At 39.6% G+C, this 22,307-nt stretch overlaps 1 protein-coding gene across 4 annotated transcripts in view; it reads left to right on the top strand.

Annotated features, from left to right (window-relative positions):
• Positions 1–22,307, top strand: part of Bre1 (E3 ubiquitin-protein ligase Bre1) — a 212,842-nt gene that overhangs the window by 13,993 nt on the left and 176,542 nt on the right. For all 4 annotated transcript variants that reach the window (XM_067156629.2, XM_067156630.2, XM_067156626.2 and 1 more), the window contains exon 4: positions 13,524–13,745. In XM_067156629.2, coding sequence (XP_067012730.1) covers positions 13,524–13,745 — 222 coding nt within the window. The remainder of the gene's footprint in view (positions 1–13,523; positions 13,746–22,307) is intronic.

Here is a 22,307-nt window from a genome sequence, read left to right as displayed (position 1 = left end):
GCATCTGGATGTTCTAAGAGTAAGTGATATTCGGGTAAGGGGAGATAATGAGGAAGAGATAGGAGATTATAAAGTGTACTTGACGGGTGTTAGAAAGGGAAGGGCAGAGTCTGGGGTAGAGCTCTTTATCAGGAATACCATTGCACGCAACTTAGTTTCTGTTAGGCACGTAAATGAGCGAATGATGTGGGTAGATTTGTCAGTGGGAGGAATTAGGACAAGAATTGTGTCCGTGTATTCACCATGTGAGGGTGCAGATGAGGATGAAGTTGACAAGTTTTATGAAGCATTGAGTGACATCATGGTCAGGGTCAACAGCAAGGATAGAATAGTGCTAATGGGCGATTTCAATGCGAGAGTTGGGAATAGAACTGAAGGATACGAAAGGGTGATTGGTAAATGTGGGGAAGATATGGAAGCTAATGGGAATGGGAAGCGTTTGCTGGACTTCTGTGCTAGTATGGGTTTAGCTGTTACGAATACATTCTTCAAGCATAAGGCTATTCACCGCTACACATGGGAGGCTAGGGGTACCAGATCCATAATAGACTATATCTTAACAGACTTTGAATTCAGGAAATCTGTTAGGAATGTACGAGTTTTTGGCGGATTTTTCGATGATACAGACCACTATCTGATCTGTAGTGAACTAAGTATCTCTAGGCCTAGGGTAGAGAAAGTGAAATCTGTCTGCAAACGAATAAGGGTAGAAAGTCTCCAGGACGAGGAAATTAGACAGAAGTACATGGATATGATTAGTGAGAAGTTTCGAACAGTAGACAGTAAGCAGGTTCAGGATATAGAAAGTGAATGGGTGGCATACAGGGATGCTGTAATAGAAACAGCAAGGGAATGCCTAGGAACAACTATGTGTAAAGATGGGAAAAGGCGAACATCTTCGTGGAATGATGAAGTGAGAGCAGCCTGTAAAAATAAAAAGAAGGCTTATCATTAATGGCTCCAAACAAGGGCCAAGGCAGACAGGGATTGGTACATAGATGAAAGAAACAGAGCGAAACAATAAGTTGTTGAACCCAAAAAGAAGTCATGGGAAGATTTTGGTAATAACCTGGAAAGGTTAGGTCAAGCAGCAGGGAAACCTTTCTGGACAGTAATAAAGAATCTTAGGAAGGGAGGGAAAATGGAAATGAACAGTGTTTTGAGTAATTCAGGTGAACTCATAATAGATCCCAGGGAATCACTATAGAGGTGGAGGGAATATTTTGAACATCTTCTTAATGTAAAAGGAAATCATCATCATGGTGGTGTTGCAAACAGCCAAGCTCATGGGGAGGAGGAAAAGGAGGTTGGTGAAATTATGCTTGAGGAAGTGGAAAGGATAGTAAATAAACTCCATTGTCATAAGGCAGCAGGAATAGATGAAATTAGACCTGAAATGGTGAAGTATAGTGGGAAGGCAGGGATGAAATGGCTTCATAGATTTTCAGTATGCGCCAGGTAATTGAAAAATGCTACGAGAGGAATAGGCAGTTGTGTTTATGTTTCGTAGATCTAGAGAAAGCATATGACAGGGTACCGAGGGAAAAGATGTTCACTATACAGGAGGACTATGGAATTAAAGGTAGATTATTAAAATTAATCAATGGCATTTATGTTGACAATTGGGCTTCAGTGAGAATTGATGGTAGAATGAGTTCTTGGTTCAGGGTACTTACAGGAGTTAGACAAGGCTGTAATCTTTCACCTTTGCTGTTCGTAGTTTACATGGATCATCTGCTGAAAGGTATAAAATGGCAGGGAGGGATTCAGTTAGGTGAAAATGTAGTAAGCAGTTTGGCCTATGCTGACGACTTGGTCTTAATGGCAGACTGTGCTGAAAGTCTGCAGTCTAATATCTTGGAACTTGAAAATAGGTGCAATGAGTATGGTATGAAAATTAGCCTCTCGAAGACTAAATTGATGTCAGTAGGTAAGAAATTCAACAGAATCGAATGTCAGATTGGTGATAATTTCAAGTATTTAGGTTGTGTGTTCTCCCAGGATGGTAATATAGTAAGTGAGATTGAATCAAGGTGTAGTAAAGCTAATGCAGTGAGCTCGCAGTTGCGATCAGCAGTATTCTGTAAGAAGAAAGTCAGCTCCCAGACGAAACTATCTTTACATCGGTCTGTTTTCAGACCAACTTTGCTTTACGGGAGCGAAAGCGGGGTGGACTCAGGATATCTTATTCATAAGTTAGAAGTAACAGACATGACAGTAGCGAGAATGATTGCTGGTACAAACAGGTGGGAACAATGGCAGGAGGGTACTCGGAATGAGGAGATAATGGCTAATTTAGGAATATACTTGATGGATGAAGCTGTACGCATAAACCGGCTTCGGTGGTGGGGTCATGTGATGCGAATGGAGGAAGATAGGTTACCTAGGAGAATAACGGACTCTGTTATGGAAGGTAAGAGAAGTAGAGGGAGACCAAGACGACGATGGTTAGACTCGGTTTCTAACGATTTAAAGATAAGAGGTATAGAACTAAATGAGGCCACAACACCAGTTGCAAATCGAGGATTGTGGCGACGTTTAGGAAATTTAATGTATAGATAAGAAATGTGATTTTCCACCATTCAATACACAATTTATTTTAATAGATTTAGTAAATTCTCAGAGGCTTGCAGACTGAACACTGAAAGGCATAACAGTCTGTAATGATAATGTATGTATGCATGTATGTATGTAACGGCTATTGCAGAGCGTTCTGTGGGCGGAGTGCAGTGTTTCTGGAAAATGACGAACGACTCCAGAAATTTGTGATGGAAACACGTGAGTTAGAATGGTGTTTCTAGTGAAATGTGTTAATTGAAAGCACTAGAGATCTCAAAAAAATTCAAAATACAGGGTTTTACTGCGAGCCGCGGATGGTCCGAAATTTTTATTGGAGAAAGGGATTGTGCATTCAGAGACGTACGTCTATTTCATGTGTCCCTGGGGTGTGTGAAGAAAAATTAATGGCTTTTTAGCGTCACATTATTCATTTGAGGAAGCAAAATTCTTATTTGCTATCGCAATGCTGACCAGACATCTGTCTATTTTGAAATGCCGTTGGAAAATACAGTGGATACGAAGGGTTCTAAAAGTGTAACCATCAGAACAGGTGGTAACGAAAAGCAACGATGCATGGTAATGTGCAAATTAGCAACTCCCTCCATATGTGGTTCTGAAAAGGAAAACACTTCCGAAAGGAAACTTGCCGTCCGGTGTTATTGTTAGAACACATGAGTCCGGCTGGATGGACCGTGCGTTAGTTGAGGACTGGGTGAAGTGCGTTTGGCAACGTTGCCCAGGAGCTTTGGTACAAAAACGAAACATGCATAGGTTGGACAGTCACCGAGGACATACAACTGACGTCATAAAAGATATGATGAGGAAAGGAAAAACCGATCTTGCGATAATTCCCAGAGGACTCACTTCTATTCTACAGCTGATGGATGTGTGCATGAACCGGCTTTTCAAAACTGCAATGAAACAGTTGTACACCAAATGGATGTGTGATAGTGATCACGTGTGAACACTAACCGGACGAGTGAAGAGGCCTGAATCGGAATGATATGCAGCTGGATCAAGACCGCATTCCCAACGATCTAGTGTCCAAAAGCTTTAAGAAATGTTGACTTTCAAATTCAGTGGATGGTAGTGAGGACAACTATTTGTGGAACGACGCCAGCGACAAAAATTCCTGTGGTGAAACTTCAGATGATGACGGTGACTTGTGAATGGTCTGAGCATTGGACCGATTTTATTTATGATTTTTGTAATGATTTTATTAATTGTAAGCTGTTTGAATTTATATTTGTGGTATAGTTGAAAATTAAATAGGTATGTTATTTGATTTATTTTTTTCCGTATTTTGCCATCTCAAATTTAGGGTGCGGGTCTTATTCGGTGGCGGGTGGTATTCGGGATTATACGGTATACGTATGAAATTTTGTTTACAGGACCATTACGTACCCCTCAATTTGCTGATGGGTGTCTTTTTTCTGCAAGACTTTCAAACATGTTGTAAATGTCACTGCAGATGTCATTTTAGAAGCCAAACGCAATGCCGATATCTTAACTATAAATGCAAGTGAGGACTTTCAGTGAAATGCTCAAGGCAGTATGAATGACAACAAAACGCAGAGTGAAGAAAAGCAAGTCATCACATTTCATAAATGCACATTCCCTAATATTACTTCTGAACACCACATCAATAAAACTTTTGAAGTTGTCCACAGGTTCACCAGTATTGTAGCCAGCATTCAGCCACGCATAACGAAGCATTGGTCTATGTACGTTTGCAGATAATTGATTGTAAATGACAGAATGCAATTTCGTGATAAAGAATTTGTCATTCAAGTTGGGCTGCATGTTACTGGAATGTAGTTTAAGAAAGTATGTTATTTTCTTGGCATATATTTTATATTGCCTGAAGAAATACACGTCCAGAGGTTGTGCATATTTTGTAGTTTTAGGTTGAATGATTTTTAAGTATACATATTTTCCTCCAGAGGCTTCCAATAGTACTTGTTCATCCTTATGTCCAGACCAGAAGTCACAAAGCAATAGTGACTTTGTCGGCAAATGTGGATCAAAACTGACCAAAAAACGTCTTCAGATGTTCTTTTGTTCTCTTCCTGCTCACACTTGCATCTATGAAGACATTTGGAGGGCGCAATTTCGACATTTGGAGGGCACAATTTTTCTATTTCCCGTGACACAGGGGGTCCAAACTTTTCATTTGGTCCTTGGAAGCATATACAGTCGAAATTGGTTAAGACAGCCCTCTCTAGCGTGTTTCCCTGGTTATTTCGTCATTATTCCAAAGTCCCATTTCATGTTCTATTAAATACATGTTAAAGAAACCAAGATAGCACATTTACGTCACTCTTTAGTACGTTCTTAATATTCCCACCGTAAGAAATTTAAATTAGCGTTCCTGGCCATATTGCACACACGATGCGCCAGCGGCGACGGGTCTGGGTGAGGATTTGGTAGAGAACTCAATTTCACAGTCATAGCATGTCCGCCTATAGCTGCAGGAAGCGTCAGTCTCAAGCCAGTCTTTGATGTGGGCGTGTGTTTGTTCGGATCGCACAACAGGAGGTCATGTGATGTGTTGGTGCTTAATTTTATGATTGTAAGTGCCTTGTGTAACAATGTATGTAAATTTATGTCATACATTTTTACCGTACCAGCAATGATACACAGATATTCATGAATTTGTATTTTTGTTGCTAAGTCCATTTCAACGCCGAGCCACAAGAAAATGGGTTAACAGAATTGAATGAAAATCAGTGTATAGAGTCGGGGAATAAGAAATTACAGTCTAAGCCATAAACAATTTTATTCACCCTGGATGAAATTGTAGTTTAGGGGAAGGTGCCTAAAATTTAATTTTTAAATACTTAGGCTATGTTATTGGTCCTATCAAAAAGTATTACATAACAAGAGTTATAGAAAATACAATTTCCAATTATTTATGTTTCATTCAGTTTTACCGTACAGAGTATGAAAAGAGTGGTATTTCAGAGTCGGAAGAAAACTAACTGTGAAGGCCTACAATATCAAAAGCGCATAACATTGATCAACAATAACATTACATTGACTATTGTTTGTTGTGATGTTCTTTGTCTCTTATGCTGCCACTCAACTCTGATAGATGGGATTACTGCTGCGTACCGAGTATAACAGCCTGACAATATTGGTGGGAAATGGCTTTCTTCTTTAGCATTTCATTCCTCTGGTTCATACATTTTCTGATACTGTTGGTACGTAACACACTGGTTCATCATAGTATTCCAGCTATTTGATCCCTACTCTGACGTGCTGTTTTGAATGAACAGTGTGCCCGCTTAAGGCAGAGGTTCACTTAGTAGTAGTATGACCTGGTCTAGAATTACAATTTAGGCCTATTCCAAATTATAGCACCACAATTCAATTAAAAACTCAAAATTCAACCCTGAAAAGAGCCGTTTATTAAGAAAAGCTTCTTCCTCTTCACTTTTATAAAATTCTACATTCATTCATTTTATTCCAAATTAACAGTGAAGTGGGGGGTTTTTGCTCTGGCTTGGAGGAAAAGTTTGTCCCCAAGTCAGATGGATTTTTCCAGTGCCAGTGTAGGGAATTGAGATTTTTCGACTCATCGGGTACTCCTAGGAAACAGATTAGTAAATGGCATAGTTTTTGTCCTGGTACTCTCCACTATTCGACTCCCCCCACAGAGAAAAGACTAAGAGTGTTCACGGATCACGGCTGTCTTCAGCTTAGTCATTTCATCTCTGGAACTTTGGACTGTAAAATCTGCAGCGTAGAACTGTTCGCTAAAAGTGAGAAAATGTGTGGTTTTTCATTTGATCAAACATTTCACATGAATGCATTGCTTTTAATCGCGACATTCCTACTGACGTCATTGTAATGACCTATGTTCATTTCAGTAGGGAAAACCACCAAGGCAGTTCTGAGGATGTAATAAAGGCAGGTGGAGAGTGAGTGTCTGACATTATAATGAAAACTCCCCAACCTGATGGTGACTGATGGTAGGCAAGTGGGCCTACCATTCCAGTGAAAATTCCCCAACCCTGTCTTCACGTGAAAAAAGACGTTTGGTGAATTTCCCCTCATGTTTCTGGGGTAACGTTAAGAGCTGTGCAATTTAATACAATCTTGATCACAACGTGTACACTACCTAACCTAGAATCCTGTATACAATGTAGAATTCTGTAGTGAAGCACAGGTACAACAGCTAATTGTTATATAATTTCAGTAGATAATATTAAATTAAGCAGACCTCCCTTGTTTACCCAGCCTTTGTTTCTAATGAGTTAACAACTGCTATTTGCCATACTATTTACACACTTATTGCAAAAATATATCTCTCTTTTTGTTTCAAACTTCAGTGTTTGTTTGGTCACCAAATGCAGAGTGGGCAAAAGTTGATCACTTGTATTCAGTATAAATACTGGAGTGCATGAATATCAATAACTGAAAAAATAATGCACACTAAATTGCTCCCACTCATAATAACGGATGAATCAATGAATGGGTTCTTGTTGTAACCGACGGATATTACATAGTTTAATGCCGTACTCGCTGTATTTGACTTCTTACTATATGTTGTGTGTTGTAACCGAAGGATATTACACAGTTTAATGTCGTACTCGCTGTATACTTCTTACTATATGTTGTGTAATGTGTGATGATATCAGTAACGGAACAATATATCTGGGACATCTAAAAAAAAAAAAAAAAAAAAAAAAAAAGAGGCCTATCCATACACACAAAACTAAAACATTACAACACAGGTATAAAACTGGATGCAACATAAGCAACAGACACTCCTTCTCCTGAATGAACCATTAAAGACTGACAGACTCCAGAAGATTGCAAGAATAATTGGAAGAATTACATCCACAAAAATTACCCCAGAAAGTTGGACATTGGCGGATAGTACCCAAGAAAGTTGTATGCAAAAATGGTGGAACTCATTTCTGATACTATGCATCAGAGGAGACTGGGATTCTTTGGACCCATAATGAGAATGCAGGATTCACCTGGTACAGTATAATCCCGACTCAAAAAAATACAGCAGGCTGCAGACGGATCAGAGAAATGAGAGAGAATCTGAAGGAAATTGGCCTTACATCAGAGAATACCAGAGAGAAGATAAAATTAAACATTTTTTTTATTTAGCGTATGGCTAGAGATGCAGTGTCTGTCTTGGGTAGGATCTACACTTCCATATACGTATATCTAAATTTCGGATGTAGTCTGTAATTTCTGAAAAATCCAGGACACAAACATTGACTTCACACTCACAAGAAAGAAAGAAAGAACTCGCTACATAAATATTTTATCACCAGAAATACATGAAAAATTACCAGAGGCCTGTTAGGCCTGAACAGTCCCTTCGAAGACATTTGTATAAGGGACTGACTGAAATGGTTCTATGCAGTCATAAAAGTGAAAGAAAAGGAGGATGATGATGGTTATGAGAAAGTGAGACCAGATGTTTGTACATAGCCTACTCATCATCATCATCATCATCATCATCCTAAACCATCTCCAGTTTCCCGGGTGTGGTATATGAGCCTCCTCCATCTCATCCTGTCCTTGTACCATTCTTCCTCCACCAACTTGTCCCAATCATGACCTCTCAGCATTACATCGCTCTTAACTAAATCTATCCATTTCCTTCGTGGCCTTCCCACAGGTCGTCTTCCTTCTACCTTTCTGTCAAATTCCTTCCTTGCAGTTCTGTTTACTGGCATCCTCTTCATGTGACCAAACCACTTCAGTCTTGATATCTGAATCTTATTTAGGAGAGAATTGTCTATTCCTACTTCTTCTCTTATTTTCTCATTCCTAATCTTGTCTTTCCTGGTTTTCTGGATCATAGTGCGTAGGAATTTCATTTCAGCTGCCTGAAGTTTGGAATTATCTCTATTGGTCAGTGTTGTGGTTTCGAGACTGTATGTAAGAATTGGTGTATAATAGGACTTGTACAATGTCATTTTTGTTTTCATGGGTATTTGCTCATCCCACAGCAGGTGTCTTACCTGGTGGTAGAATTGTGTTGCCTTATTGATTCGATTGTTCACCTCATGTTTTGCTAGGTTGTCATTTGATATAACGCTACCCAAGTATTTGAAAACTGGAACGCTGTCCAGTTGAGCTTCATTTAACATGACTATTGGTTCTGCTCCTTCCCCATACACTTTCATCACCACCGTCTTGGTCTTGCTGATGTTTAAACCATATTTCTTAAACTCCTCATTCCAGCTTTGTATTCTCTCTCCCAATTCATCTTCTGAGTCACTCCAGATCGCAACATCATCTGCAAATGTGAAGGCTTTGATATCTCCATGTTCTTTCCTTTTAATAGATTTCATTACTACATCCATTACAATAATAAATAGAAGTGGTGACAATGAGCGGCCCTGCTCTGCCTACTGTCTGTCTGTTAATAAACTTAACCATGATTTATGTTTGAATAAATTATTTTCACTGATAAATGTACAGTATTGACAAAGTGGACCAAACATAGTTTTAAAAAATAACTTTAGCCTACTGTTGTCAAATAACACAGAGGTGTCTGCTGTAGGCTTAACTCTCCATCGGATGGATGAATCACCATTAGCAGTCACGTGCTCTTACTCCATATATGACCTGTTAAACGGAAATGGACTTAAAATAGGGCATTTTTGAGATATTTGTTGTTCTAAAATTGGCATAAGATACAGAGTTCGTGCTTCTAGGTACAGTACTTCAGAAGCCACTAATTATTGACTGTTGTTATTAAGAAAACTGTTTTTGAGAAAAACTTAATGACAGCTTTCACTAATTTTCTTACTAATTGTGCAAAGTTTTCATGACATTGAGTGGCGAAGACGTGAACTGTTGTGTAACATAGTTTATTAAGAAGACCCATAGGTAGCACAGTAAGTCAAAACATAGAAATGTAATATTTTCACCACAGACACTTTTGTTTAGCTCTGCTGTAAAATTCCCATTGCCAACTTTGAGTCCTTTTCTGTGCAGCGGGTCACATATGAACACTGTAGAGAGGTTTGGAATTGAACCTAGGCTTTCTAAACATAACCTAGTGATTAGGACTTGTATACCCTCCACCTCTCCTACCCTGCTGGCCAACATTCTGATTGTGAACCTCTTTTCACCAATGGGACTTGAACCGGCTAACTATGTTTTCAGGCCATAAAGACTTTGGGCCGATTGCAGAAACGATGACTAGTTTTAAGCCTTAGACAACGTCTAAATCGTGCACGATCTTCCATTGCATAAACAATGTTTAGCTGATGTTTAACTAGACATCATTTAAAGTTTCAATATTGGTTTGAAAATGGAGATAGAAGTATCTTTCATGCAACTCTTTGCTTGTCGCAACCAATTAAATTTGTCAGTGGGTGCTCCGAACGCCAGTCAGCTGTTTGTCTTCCTACACATTACTCCAATATGGTCAAGCATGAGCATGACTTGCCCACATATAAGAGTATCGCTTTTGGTGGAAATTAAATCATAATATTATCGACACTAAAGCAACACGCCACCATATGGGGAAGTGTAGCTTTGATTATAGTGTTGTTGCAGTGAGTGTAATCTACTCATAAATGTGGTAGCTTCGACAAAGGGAAGATGAAGCAATAGTAATGTGTAACCGAGTGTGTTGTAGGGGCATATAGAGTAGCTTGCATTCTGGAGATCGTAGGTTCGAAACGCATCATCGGCAGCCCTGAAGATTGTTTTCCGTAGTTCATTTTTTTATACCAGGCAAATACTAGGGCTGTTCTTATGGCCACAGCTCTTCTTTCCCTGTTCTCCTCTTCAAACAATAATCACCACCATCACCACTACTTGCCTTTTCCTATCTGATAGTTTTACTTGTCATAAACCTCGTGTTATCCGTATTGAAAGTTTTTATTAATTAAAATCCAGTGAAAGTATTCATTAAACCACCTATTCAATACTTTTTGTCCACTTATATGTGGTTACAAAGTGATAAATGATTATATGTATTTGTAACCACATGTAAGTGGACAAAAAATGTTGAATAGCTGGTTTAATAAATACTTTCATTGGATTTTAAGTCATATCTGATAGTTGCCAAAAACTTAAACGATTATATATATAAAAACCACATACAACCGACTTTTTAGTTTTCACTATTACAGTGGAACCTCGATTCTCTGTTTTTGGCGGGATCACGGGAGAAAACTGTACGACACGGGAAAACTGAATATCTGGGAACGAATGAGCCATCAACAATTTGGCTAAACATCACAAAAATGAAATATGTATACTTATAATCTTACAAACACCCCTAAACCAAACCAAACTATAGCCCCAATGGGCCTTCTGCCTACCAAGCGACCGCCCTCGGTCCGAAGGCCTGCAGAATTCGAGGTGACACATGGTCAGTGTGAGGAATCCTCTCGGCTGTTATTCCTGTCTCTTTAGACTGGGGTTGCTATCTCACCATTAAATAGCTCCTCAATTGAAGGTAATCGTAGAATGAGTGAACCTGGAACCAGTCCTCATATCCAGGTAAAAATGCCTGGCCTGGTCGGTAATCAAACCCGGGCCCTCCGGGTGAGAGGCAGGCAAGTTGTACCGCGGGGCCGGTTTCAAACATTAATTACCGGTACGCGACTTGAAAATCTCGAAACTTTACATTCAGTTTTACCGGGGAAACTTCGTCAGTTTCCTTTGAAAACTTCTTTCAGTTCAGCATTTGATCAGCCAAACTCGTTGAAAAATCTAACACCCGTATCGCCTCGCCAAACAACAATTGACCACAAGTAGTTTTTAATTCTCTGATCTAATAAAATAAAGCACATTAGATACAAAAGCGCCCAACATGATGGCGAAATCCCTTTAATCTTTATCTTTCAGTGTAATTTGGTCACCGGTATACTGTTCATAGTTTGTGGAAATCTTGTACCACGTAAATTAGGCCTGCATCGACTTTGCAAGGTTATGTTGAACTCGAAAATATGGTTTCGAATGTAAGTATCGATCTTCAAGTTCTCAATCACAATCAAATTGGAAAGAGAAAAAATATCATTAACACTTCCAAAATTACGATTATTTGTGACCTTGAGCACAGCTAGAAAGTGTGCTCGCTGTACAAGTCGATACGAGTGCGAAATTATACGAAGTTTTAAAATGAAACATGCGCATATAAAACAGCTGCGGTTTTTATAATATTTAAACACAAAAACGTGAAATCCCCAGTCTTATTTTAGGACGAAAACAGTAATAGGCAATCCCAAAACCTCCAAGGAGCAGTTTCGATTCCTGTCAGAAAGCCCAGTGTCTATTCACTACCCTGAGGGAAATGCCGAAAACCTGTTTGGTGATTCAATCAAAAAAAGTAAAAAAATAAACACACCCTGGACGTATAGTAGACATTTTGCAAGTACGAGCATTTGATGAAACTCGTTCCGTCTTCACTTAATACCAATATAATGGTCCATTATTGGACATTATAAATTTTCCAGCTAACTCATTCTTGGTTGCCTGCGTTTTGCCCTCGTGTGCTAAGTTAGGCTCGTCAGTTGGGACTTAGCACACCACCCAAGACGCAAGGCTAGTGCATACCGTGGAGGCCACTGCATAGGCTACTTGAAGCCACCAGCAGTGCCAATGCACTATGAGAGCTCTGTCTCATTTCCAAAAATTGATGCCTGCCTGGCCATCAAATGATGTTGAACCTATGGGAATCAACATCTACATCATTCACTTAGAGCTGTCGAAATGCGCTCTGTCTCCTTCCAATTGTTGTGGACACTCTCTGCTGTAGGATTTCTGAGGATTCTCTGAGCAATACCACCTGAATGTGATGCTAAGATGGTGCCTTTGGCAAGTTCACCGCCAATCGCTTTTCCAGTACAGTACAGTACAGTACAGTACAGTACAGTACAGTACAGTACTTTCTCAAATTAGCGCAGTGACTGGACACCAAGATCTGTAAGTATGCCGTAGCCGTCTTTTCGTGAGATACAGTTTCTTGAAAAACGCATGATCCAGGATTTCAAATTTCTGTAAAATATTTTCACCGCCTTATCAATACTTATACATTTTACAGAAATTTGAATATAAGTCAATACGGACTAACATGGTGAAAATAATCAATTCTGATCCAGGATTTAGCGTTGATGGGACTGAAATTTCTGGATGATCGATCCGGGAATTTGTTTCTCCGAGGAACTGGTAAGGCAAGATTTTTACAACGTGATTTAAACAGGATGTTCGCGGGACCACGTAATTTGAACGAATAATACAGGAAAATGTAGTTTCCGGGAACGTATAATCGAGGTTCTACTGTATGTGTGTTTACTTGTCAGTAAATATAAGTGAATCTATCTCGGTTGATGTATGTGACAGCCCTCTGACGATCGGGGCACGTAATTCTGATATGTATGTAGCCAAAGTGACCTATAATTCCATGGAAATTACCCGACGTATTTAATAAAATATATCGGTTGCCAAGAATAGTGTTCAAGTTGACAGTTACTGGACTGTCCCTTTGTCAGTCTCAAGAAACAAGTCTCTTGAAAAGCGAAACCTTACCTTAAGATCTATCTCCCCATACATGTCAAGTGAATTGCGATTTAGCAGCGGGCGACCCACAGAGAGCCCGTCGGAGTAAGCTTTCTTTCCGGAATCGTCTCAGCATGATAATACAAATTACATGTTTCATGGTACATAACCTCTGATTGTGATTTCACTTTTCTCATTTGCGGTTAAACAGTGATCTCAGCAATGTTTAAACTTGACCGGTTGAACATCAGTTTTAGACAGTGTCTAAGTGATGTGTCTGCAATGTGGCAGCCAGACTTAGGCATTGTTTAACTGTAGACATCTTCTAAACACTGTTTCTGCAATCGGCCCTTTACGTTTATGGCCACCGGGCACGCTCAGTTATGTTATTATTTTGCTGTATAAAATTAGACTTCGGTTGACTTCATTATTAAGACTGATGTACATATGTTTCTTTATGTGCTTTTCAGATGAAAATGAAGCAACAACATCATTTCTTATGCAGTTGTCCACGTGGGACAAAGAGGAGTTGGATGAAAAGCTGGCCAACCGGGTGCAAGTATCGAAACGGGCTGTTGCCAAGGTTATCCAGGCCTTCGATCGGCTCATGCAGAGGAATGAGAAGATAACGCTTGCACTGAAGGGCGAATTGGATGGAGGTTATTGGAATCTACTGCCATCTTGTGATCAGTGTATGCTTGTTTTTGCTTTTTATTAGTATTTAGTTTAGTTGTCACAACTACAGTGAAACCTTTTTATAGGATTATGATTCTGTTGATGTTCAGTTAGGATCAACATTGATTTCTTCCAATTGGATGATATTTTCTATATTTGTTTATAGAAATCTTTGTTAATGGCTCATCCCTTTGTAATTATTGTCCGTGAGTGGTAGAGCTCCAGAGTCTGGAGTAGTGGTTGGCTGATTCCGGCATCTGAGGATAGGTTTGCATTAAAGGTATTCTAAATGATTTATGTAGACATATATGCCAAATGACAACAGTGGGGGAGATTTTACGTAATGATCGACAGAGCGTGGGTTGATGTCTCATAAAATGACATGTTTAGGGTCTTATCTTCCTGTTGACCAATAGCAGTTGGCGTCTGCGATAGGCTGAAGGGATCGTGTTGCTCTGTGTTGTCACTATTAAACAGTTCCTACGATAGTGGGCTCCAGCAATCAATGTGATCTACTGTATCTTGTGCAGTGTGTTTTCTATAAAGCTGTACAATATGCACATTATGGTCTCAAAGAAGTTCTTTACATTTACAGTTTATTTGCTGTTGTCTGTAATGTCTTGCTTACAAAATGAAAAGTCATGTTCTTGCAAATCGCACTTCAAAGCCAAGGTTGCGCATTGGTGGATGCTGTTTGAAATTGCTTTTAAAAGACTGATGTTAGACCTCTTATTCCAGGTAGTAAAGTTGTTGATTGCATGGCCTTGGTACTTAATTATAAATATTTTAAAAGTAAAATATAAGAAAGAAGAAGAGGGCTATTCTTCAAAAGTGTGAAAAGCACAAAAGAACAAACTCGGCAATCACAGTGTGACATTTGCATGTACTGAAGTTCAGGGTGTGATTATTGAAGGGGTGAACAAATTTGGTTGTGAAAACTGGAAGAAGTTTTAATAGGCCTAGTTGACACTTGGAAAGGAGTACTGTTAGAAGAAGTGCTCTTCTCTCGGTAATGACAGCTTAAACTCTTTGAATTTTGTGATTTGCAGATTAAAGCTGCTTGTGATAGAGAAGATGAAGATTTGGGCGTTTGGCTCCTGGAGGTGACTCAAAGTGAGGAAGTGTGGTAACAGTGCAATGCAGCTGACAAGTGCAACTCGGAACATCTGTCGCCAAGTAATTTCTCCGTTACTATAGAATGGTGAAAAGTCGTGACCTGCTGAATTTGGCAATTTATGTAGAAGTTTCGCAGGTGGCTGTTACCTCTTGCTTGAAAAATTTCTGTAGGCGTCTTATGGAAGTTCTTATTTAGAAAGAGTATATCTAATCAGTGGAGTTAAGAATTAGGTGGTAAGGAACTAACTGTGGCTATCACAGCTTTGGTAGAGTCTTACATATTATAAAATAAAATTTCCGTATGTGTGCGTGTGTTTTTGCAGGTTAATCTCTCTGAATTTTGATGCAGTTTTCACCATTGTACGGAGCATTTATGGAGAAGGGTTTTGGCGTATAAAATATTTATCTGTGATGAAAAAATTTTAGTGAAGGAAGTTGAAGACTAAATGGTCACCCAAGCGCTTTCTTGGCTACTGTTAACATTTTATCCCAGGGATGTGTGAAGGAATTATGAGCATGAAAAGCTCTTCATGAAAGTTTCTTGATTTTAACCTATGTGTACGATGCAGCCCTCAGTAAGCTGTTTTAGTGTTATGGTTTGCAGTCAGAATCTACCTTAAAATTAGAAACTATATTTTGAGATTAATCTCATAATCCTTATCTAAATAAATCGTTTATTCAGCTCAATTTTATTAAGATATTTACAGTATGTTTTAGTGTATATGTAAAGTGTGAAGAATGGAGCAAGCTAACTGGTAGGCTGCCAGGCAGCCAGCCAGCAAGAAGGGCCTCGGAAAAACGACGCACTGAGCTACATACATTGGGAAGGAAACTCAATTCAAAATTACTCCCCTGCGAATTCACAATGGTCACTAGTTCTCATATAACTGGAGAATGTGCCATATTGGTGCAAAGTCTTCTTCGGTCATATTTGAAGCGATTTCTTTTCAATTTCAAATCAGTCAGTTTATAACTGTTCGATTCTTCAGTCTGTCGAAACTAATTTATGAATAAATACAATTTAAAAACTACCTGAAGAAAGAAGACATATAACAGAATTATACCTGAAAAAAACCCCACCTTTATTAAAAAATAAAATACCGGTGCATGATGACTTGATTATTTTCAGATAATTTTTTCATGGTTACAACTATAAATGCTGATCGAAGAGCACAAGTCATTAAAAACATTCCATTGAACTCTGAATGATTCCTCAGATGATTAGAAATGAGCCCTAGGCTTAAACCTACTCTGGCTTCCTGTTCTCACAAAGGAGCTGCAGCTTGATCACAGTATAATTTCTCCAGAAATACAGACTGTATAATGAATGATCTTGATTTCAGCTTCATAAAAACTGTCAGTTCCATTCGATCAGTGGACTATCTTGACAAAGCCTCCAGTAGAGTGAGGTAAATGTTGACATTCATCAAAATGAGATTTCAGTATCGTCTTAAAGATGCTAGTTGTGAATACCTACATCATTTCACAGACTCTGATATTGAACATAGTTTATGACAACTTTAGTGTGTTCATGTGTGTACAAGTCTGTGTGTACCTTCTTAACATAATCCTGTAGCTGTCACTCGGTAGTAGATAAATTTGAAATCCGTAGGAAAAGTATTTCAAACTGAGAGATGTGTACAAAATGCATCTTGAAAAATCAGTAAGTAATATCTCAAGAAAGAAAATCTGTTTTGTCAGTTGTCTGTACCTGAGAATGTTCACATAGGTCATGGTTGAGAATAAGGCATTACTGATTTTTTGATAGTTCCTTTATCTTTCACCTTTTTTGAAACTCTAGATGTGAGACAATCTGATTACATTTGAAAGTGGAGTGACTATTGCTATTAGCACCTGCATACTTGTGTGGTGTTTGCAAGTAGATGAGAAAGAAACTGGACTTGATGATATAATTTTTTGATCTGTGAACTGATGTGAATGTTTGATTCTGTGAATAATTTTGGATGACTACAAATATAAATATACTGCACCTTTTTGCCGAGGTTGATACACAACTCCAAAAGGTGGTGGTGTTGGTGGTGATTTGATCACCACAGACCTTAATTGTGAAGCCAACGTGATTGGGTTACGTATCAGCCCTGATAAAACAACACTCATAAAGATCAGGGCTGGGGTCATGTAAACCAGTATTAACATTGGAACCATTATGGTGGTGGTGGTGGTGGCCCATAAATTCATGCATGATGATGATGATTATTATGATGCAGAGACCAAACTTCACAGGCGTATTGGGAAGGCTGTAACTGTTTCGTAAGACTCCGACTGATCTGGACTGAAATCTCTATCTTGATTTGCAATAAATTATACCTTTACTTAACCTTTCTTCTGCCAGCTGCCATCTATGCATTTGAAACTTCGAAGATACCGTCAAGTGTCATCAGGAAGATGAATGTTCATGATAACTTGCGGCAGATTCCAAGGATGTGGTGTATTGACTGCCACTCTGGACAACCACTTTTGTGACACAGTGGGACAATATGGCCTGGGAGTGTGCAGTGAACGTTCGAATGACAACAGACTTTTCCATAATGAATACCATATTCAAATACCACGAAGGTTATCTTTATACGAAGGTCGATCAAATATAAATAGGATTTTTGTTCCTGAACATCAACAGTTGGTAGGACTGGCCCTGTGCTTCTGCTATGCTTAGGCGGGACCATTAGGAGTGGGGAGAGCGTGCTGTTAGATATTTCCTGCTGTTTCGTCAGTAACGCTCACGATGTCGGAGAAACAGGTGCACCCTTCCACTGTGCAACACATAATTATAAAATTTCTTGCTTGTGAAGGAGTTACGGTGGCAAGAGAATGACTGCATAGTTCAGCGATGAAACAATGTCAAGGGTGCATGTGTTTGCCTGGCATAAAAAGTTCAAGGAAGGATGAGAAGGTGTGGAAAATCAACTCGATCGCCGTCCTTGGACCAGCATTACAGACGAAAATATTCGTGCAGTTAAATATATTATTGATGGGCTGAACAAGGTGAGGGTTGCATATTGCCGCAAAAGACGAGACCAACCGATTAGATAGGTCATCCTCTACAACAATGTGCGGCCTCATACTGCAGCTCTGTCTCCAAGGTACAGGAAATGCACTGAACTACACTTGTTCATCATCCTTACAGCCTGGACTTATCACCCTGTGATTTCCATTTGTTCGGACTGCTTAAAGAAGCTCTGGGAGGGCAACGATTTGAAGATGACGAGAGTGTGGAAGACTTCGTGTGCAACTGGCTGGTGACACGACCCTGTTCTTTGTATGATGAAGGCATCAAAAAGCTGCCCATATGCTGGGACAAATGCATTTCCAAAGCAGGAAACTATGTGGAAAAATAGATTATATTTGCCTTGTGTTTTCCAATAAATCAATTTAAATAAAAAATAAAGTCCCGTTTATATTTGATCCCCCCTCGTACGCAAACTTCCTCGAATGGACAGTATAAGAACATCATCGCTAATAAAATTTTGAGGACCTCCTGCCTTAATGTTGGAACAAAATCCAGAGCTGAATATGGATCTCATCAGCTATACGCTGGGCCTACCTGAAAATCAAAATGAGCAAACCAGTGATCAGAATGAAATTAAAATGATATCAGCCCATGAATCAATCGGTTTGCAAGAAGAATTTCATAACACTGGGCCACTTGATGTTGAAGGAAACTGTGCTGTTGCTGGGAGGAGAATAGAGGAATGGATCACAGAACTGAACAGTACAGTGAAGCACTAATACTGGATGTCTGATGATACGTGGGCACTAGGTGAAAAATTACTGAACATTCCACTTGCTATCAAAGACCCAGAACAATAGGAACAGCTTATGAAAGCAGCGAATAATGACATCAAGCTCACATATACAAGAGATGAGAAACTGTGCGCTGGGCTAGAGGCACAGTGAGAAATTGTATGACATGGTGAAGTATTGGGTCAAGAGTTTATACCTAAGATTTATCATTAAAGATGACCCTTGGAAGACGCAGTAGGCATTGCTAAAGTATGGTGAGGGTACTGCCTAAGGCTGTTCGATAATGACACATTGCCTGCACCAAGACATCACATTCGAACACACCTCAGACCAGCAATCTTTAGAGAAGAGGTGGAATGTGTGGTGAGAAGGCTACAGAACCAGAAAGCACCAAGTCAAGTTGGAATCACTGCTGAAATCCCAAAGAACACAAGTTAACTGGGTGTTGACACTTTGCATAGGTTATGCCAGGAGATTTGGACGTCTGGAAACAGGCTGGACCAACACTGCCTCTCCATCTTCATACTGTTGTTCAAGAAATGTTCTCCACTTCATTGTACTGTCGAACAATTACCCTTATCTCTCATACTAGCTAAGTTATGCTCACGTTATTGGACGAGAGACTGAAGGCATTCTTCCTTCTTCAAATTCCAGAGAACAGACTGGGTTTGTTCCAGACAAAGGAACACCTGAGCAGGACCTAAAGATCTGACAGTTCACACGGGACACCAGAAAATACAATACCACGATGTTCCTGTTCTTTGTCAACTGCAAGAAAGCTTTCGGCAATGTGAAATGATAAAAGCTCTGTACTTTTCTCAACAAGTTGGGCATACCAAGACAGTTGGTAAACCTGATCAAGCAATTGTATTTTTCGAAGACAGGCATTAAGGGTCAATACCACCACCATGGATGTCTTCTCTACTTCTGGAATGAGACAAGATTGCATTCTTCCCCTAACCTAACATATACATGAAGTATAATATCATGTGGGAAGTGCTTCAGACTGGATTGACAACATAATATGTGGCAGGAAAGTCAACAATCTGAGATGCTTGGATGACACTGATAATTGCAGCAGATGAGCATGAACTTAGAAACCATCATGTAGAGGCTAGATGAGCAGTCCATAGTGTATAAACATCACAAAGACTAAAGTGATGATTTTAGGCCGCCTCATTAACAGATCCAACTCCACAAGAATTGCTGATTACAAGGTCATAATTCGTTTAGAATACCTAGAACCTGTTGTCACTAATGCTGTAGCTGTAGATTTATTGCGATGGCAAAGAATTCAACAGCAAAACTTACTTGCATTTGAAGGACAACTCCATCACTACAAAGTCAAAACTCGTAGTAATTTGAACTCTAATCTTTATTGCAGACCCATGCAGCAGTTGCTTGGGCTATGAAAATGGCTTATAGGTGGAGAATTGACACACTGGAAATTTGTTGCTATGCAGATTACTCTGAATACTTGATGGCTCATCGTACTAACAGATAAATCCTGAAGGAGTTAGGTGCGTGAGAAATACTGTAGAGCCCTATCAGCCAACTTAGGTACTTTGGGCACACTGCCAGGAGACCAGAGGCAATGGAAAAATTCATGATAGAGGGTAAAGTCAACTGCTGTAGACCCATAGGATGTGCACCATTGCAATATGAATGGATCAGATCAAGAAAATGACAGGAATGAACCTACAGCAAGCAAGATGCCATGCCCAAAATGGAGACTCCTAGAGGCAGACTGTCAACAGGATTTCAGCATGATGCCACTACGCCCTATGTTGTGTTCTAGGGTTCAACTGAGACAGAGATTATCCAGCTTGGAACAAGTCAGAAGTGTGTTCGTCACCAGGAGAACCCTCTAATACCGGTTGGAATGTCAGCTTCAAGTTTGGATGCTACGGTTACATTTTCATGTCCTTGAATGCTGGATGCTCAGTCCATTGTTGGAATGCCAAATCAAAGCTTTTTGAGGTGTTCCTATACAGAATGAGTATCCTGAGTAGAAAGGAAAACTTACGAGAATGTTCCTAGATGGGACGAGTAGAAATAAGGAGTTTCTGGTGACCATCAAAGACAGGAAGCTCCAGTACAGTGGACACTTTATGTGAGGTGAAATCATCATTGGGGGGAAAATTGTGAGAAGATGTAGAAATCTCTGGCTTGAGAACCTGTGCTATTGGCTCTGATGAACATAATCTGAAATCTTCAGAGCTGCTGTTCTGTGGGTAAATCCCATGCAAATTTTTGGAGGGAGACAGCATCCTAAACTAAAGGAGTTATGTGATGAAATCAGGATATACTTGTGTAGAGAGGTGTGGTTGTGAGAAATCCAAACGCCTGTGTTTGGAAGTGGAACTACTTGCACACAGAAAGACCTAAGGAATAACAATGCAACAAAATTTGGCTGGTGGCCATAATTGTTGAGGCTAAAGTCTTGGTCTGACTCCATGGTTAGCCAGTTCGAGTCCAGTTGGCTGAAAAAATTTTCACCATGAGAATGTTGGCCGGCACAGTAGGAGAGATGGTGGTATGCAATTTCTAATAATGAGATTGCGTGCCAAAAGCCTGGGTTCAATTTCAAACAGTATTTTTATGAAGTGAGAGGATATGACGCTGATGATGGTAATTTGTCCATCGGATGGGGGCGTTAAGGCTTCAGCAGACCCCTTGGTGATGTTCAACAGGAGTAGCCTCTATGCAGGCGCCATGTTTCATCCTCTCATGAGATCATTATTTCACACCGAACTGCCCATGGGCGTCAAATGGAAAGACCTGCACCAGGTGAGCTGAACATGTCCTCAGACACTCCTTATCCTAAAAGCCATCACTAAATAAAAGATAAGTGCAGTGAAAGCTGCAAAATTCTGGAATGAGAAGATATGATTGGTGTGGATGTGGAAGAACAACTATCTTCTGATTTGGAATTGAGTACTTTGCAGATGATTTCTTTTAAACTTGCAATGTAAATTGAGTAACTATTCTATAACCTAGTCATATATGGAAAGATATGACCATAGATAGGGACACATATTAGGATAAACACAATGGCAGGTCAGCATCAGAAGAAGGAGTGAAAAAAAGGAGACAAGTACAATCCGGAAAACTCAAAAAAACAATCTCCAAATCTTCATACACTGCCATTTTCAAATAGATAGGCTCTGTTCTCATTAAACCCAATGTTCTTCTACATCAGCGAGCTTGTTTCTGTTTCCCAGCTTCAAGAGGGACGACTTCAACATTCATTGAGGGCTCATACTGACAGATCTTCAGTCTTGTTATGGAAAGTGTGGGATAAGAAGAAAAGATGGATAATGGAAGAGAGAAGGGAGAATTTTATTTTTAAAATCCTAGAGATAATTTTAATTATGCTAAAATTTTAAAACTGAAATTTGCTGGACATCTGTCTTCTGGCAATATGACCAAATTATCTGAGTTGTCTTTGATTGATAAGGGTCGACAGTCTTGTTCTGATGCCGAGCTGTTGCAGGATTGATTCATTAGTACGGTGTGTTGTCTGTGGTATTCGCAGTAATCTCCTATAACACCACATTTCTAGAGCATCAATCCTGCGGCGATCCACCATCTTCATTGTCCAGAGTTTCTGCTGCCTAGGTCGTGATAGGGAAGATCAGAGTTCGAATGAGGGTGAGCTTTGTCTTGGAAGTGATGGAGGTATCCTTCCAGATGTGAGT

This window comes from Anabrus simplex, chromosome 12, assembly GCF_040414725.1.
Source record: "Anabrus simplex isolate iqAnaSimp1 chromosome 12, ASM4041472v1, whole genome shotgun sequence".
Classification (NCBI taxonomy): Eukaryota; Metazoa; Arthropoda; class Insecta; order Orthoptera; family Tettigoniidae; genus Anabrus; species Anabrus simplex.
Note: the sequence above shows the minus strand (reverse complement) of the source record. Positions and strands in the feature narration are given on the sequence as shown.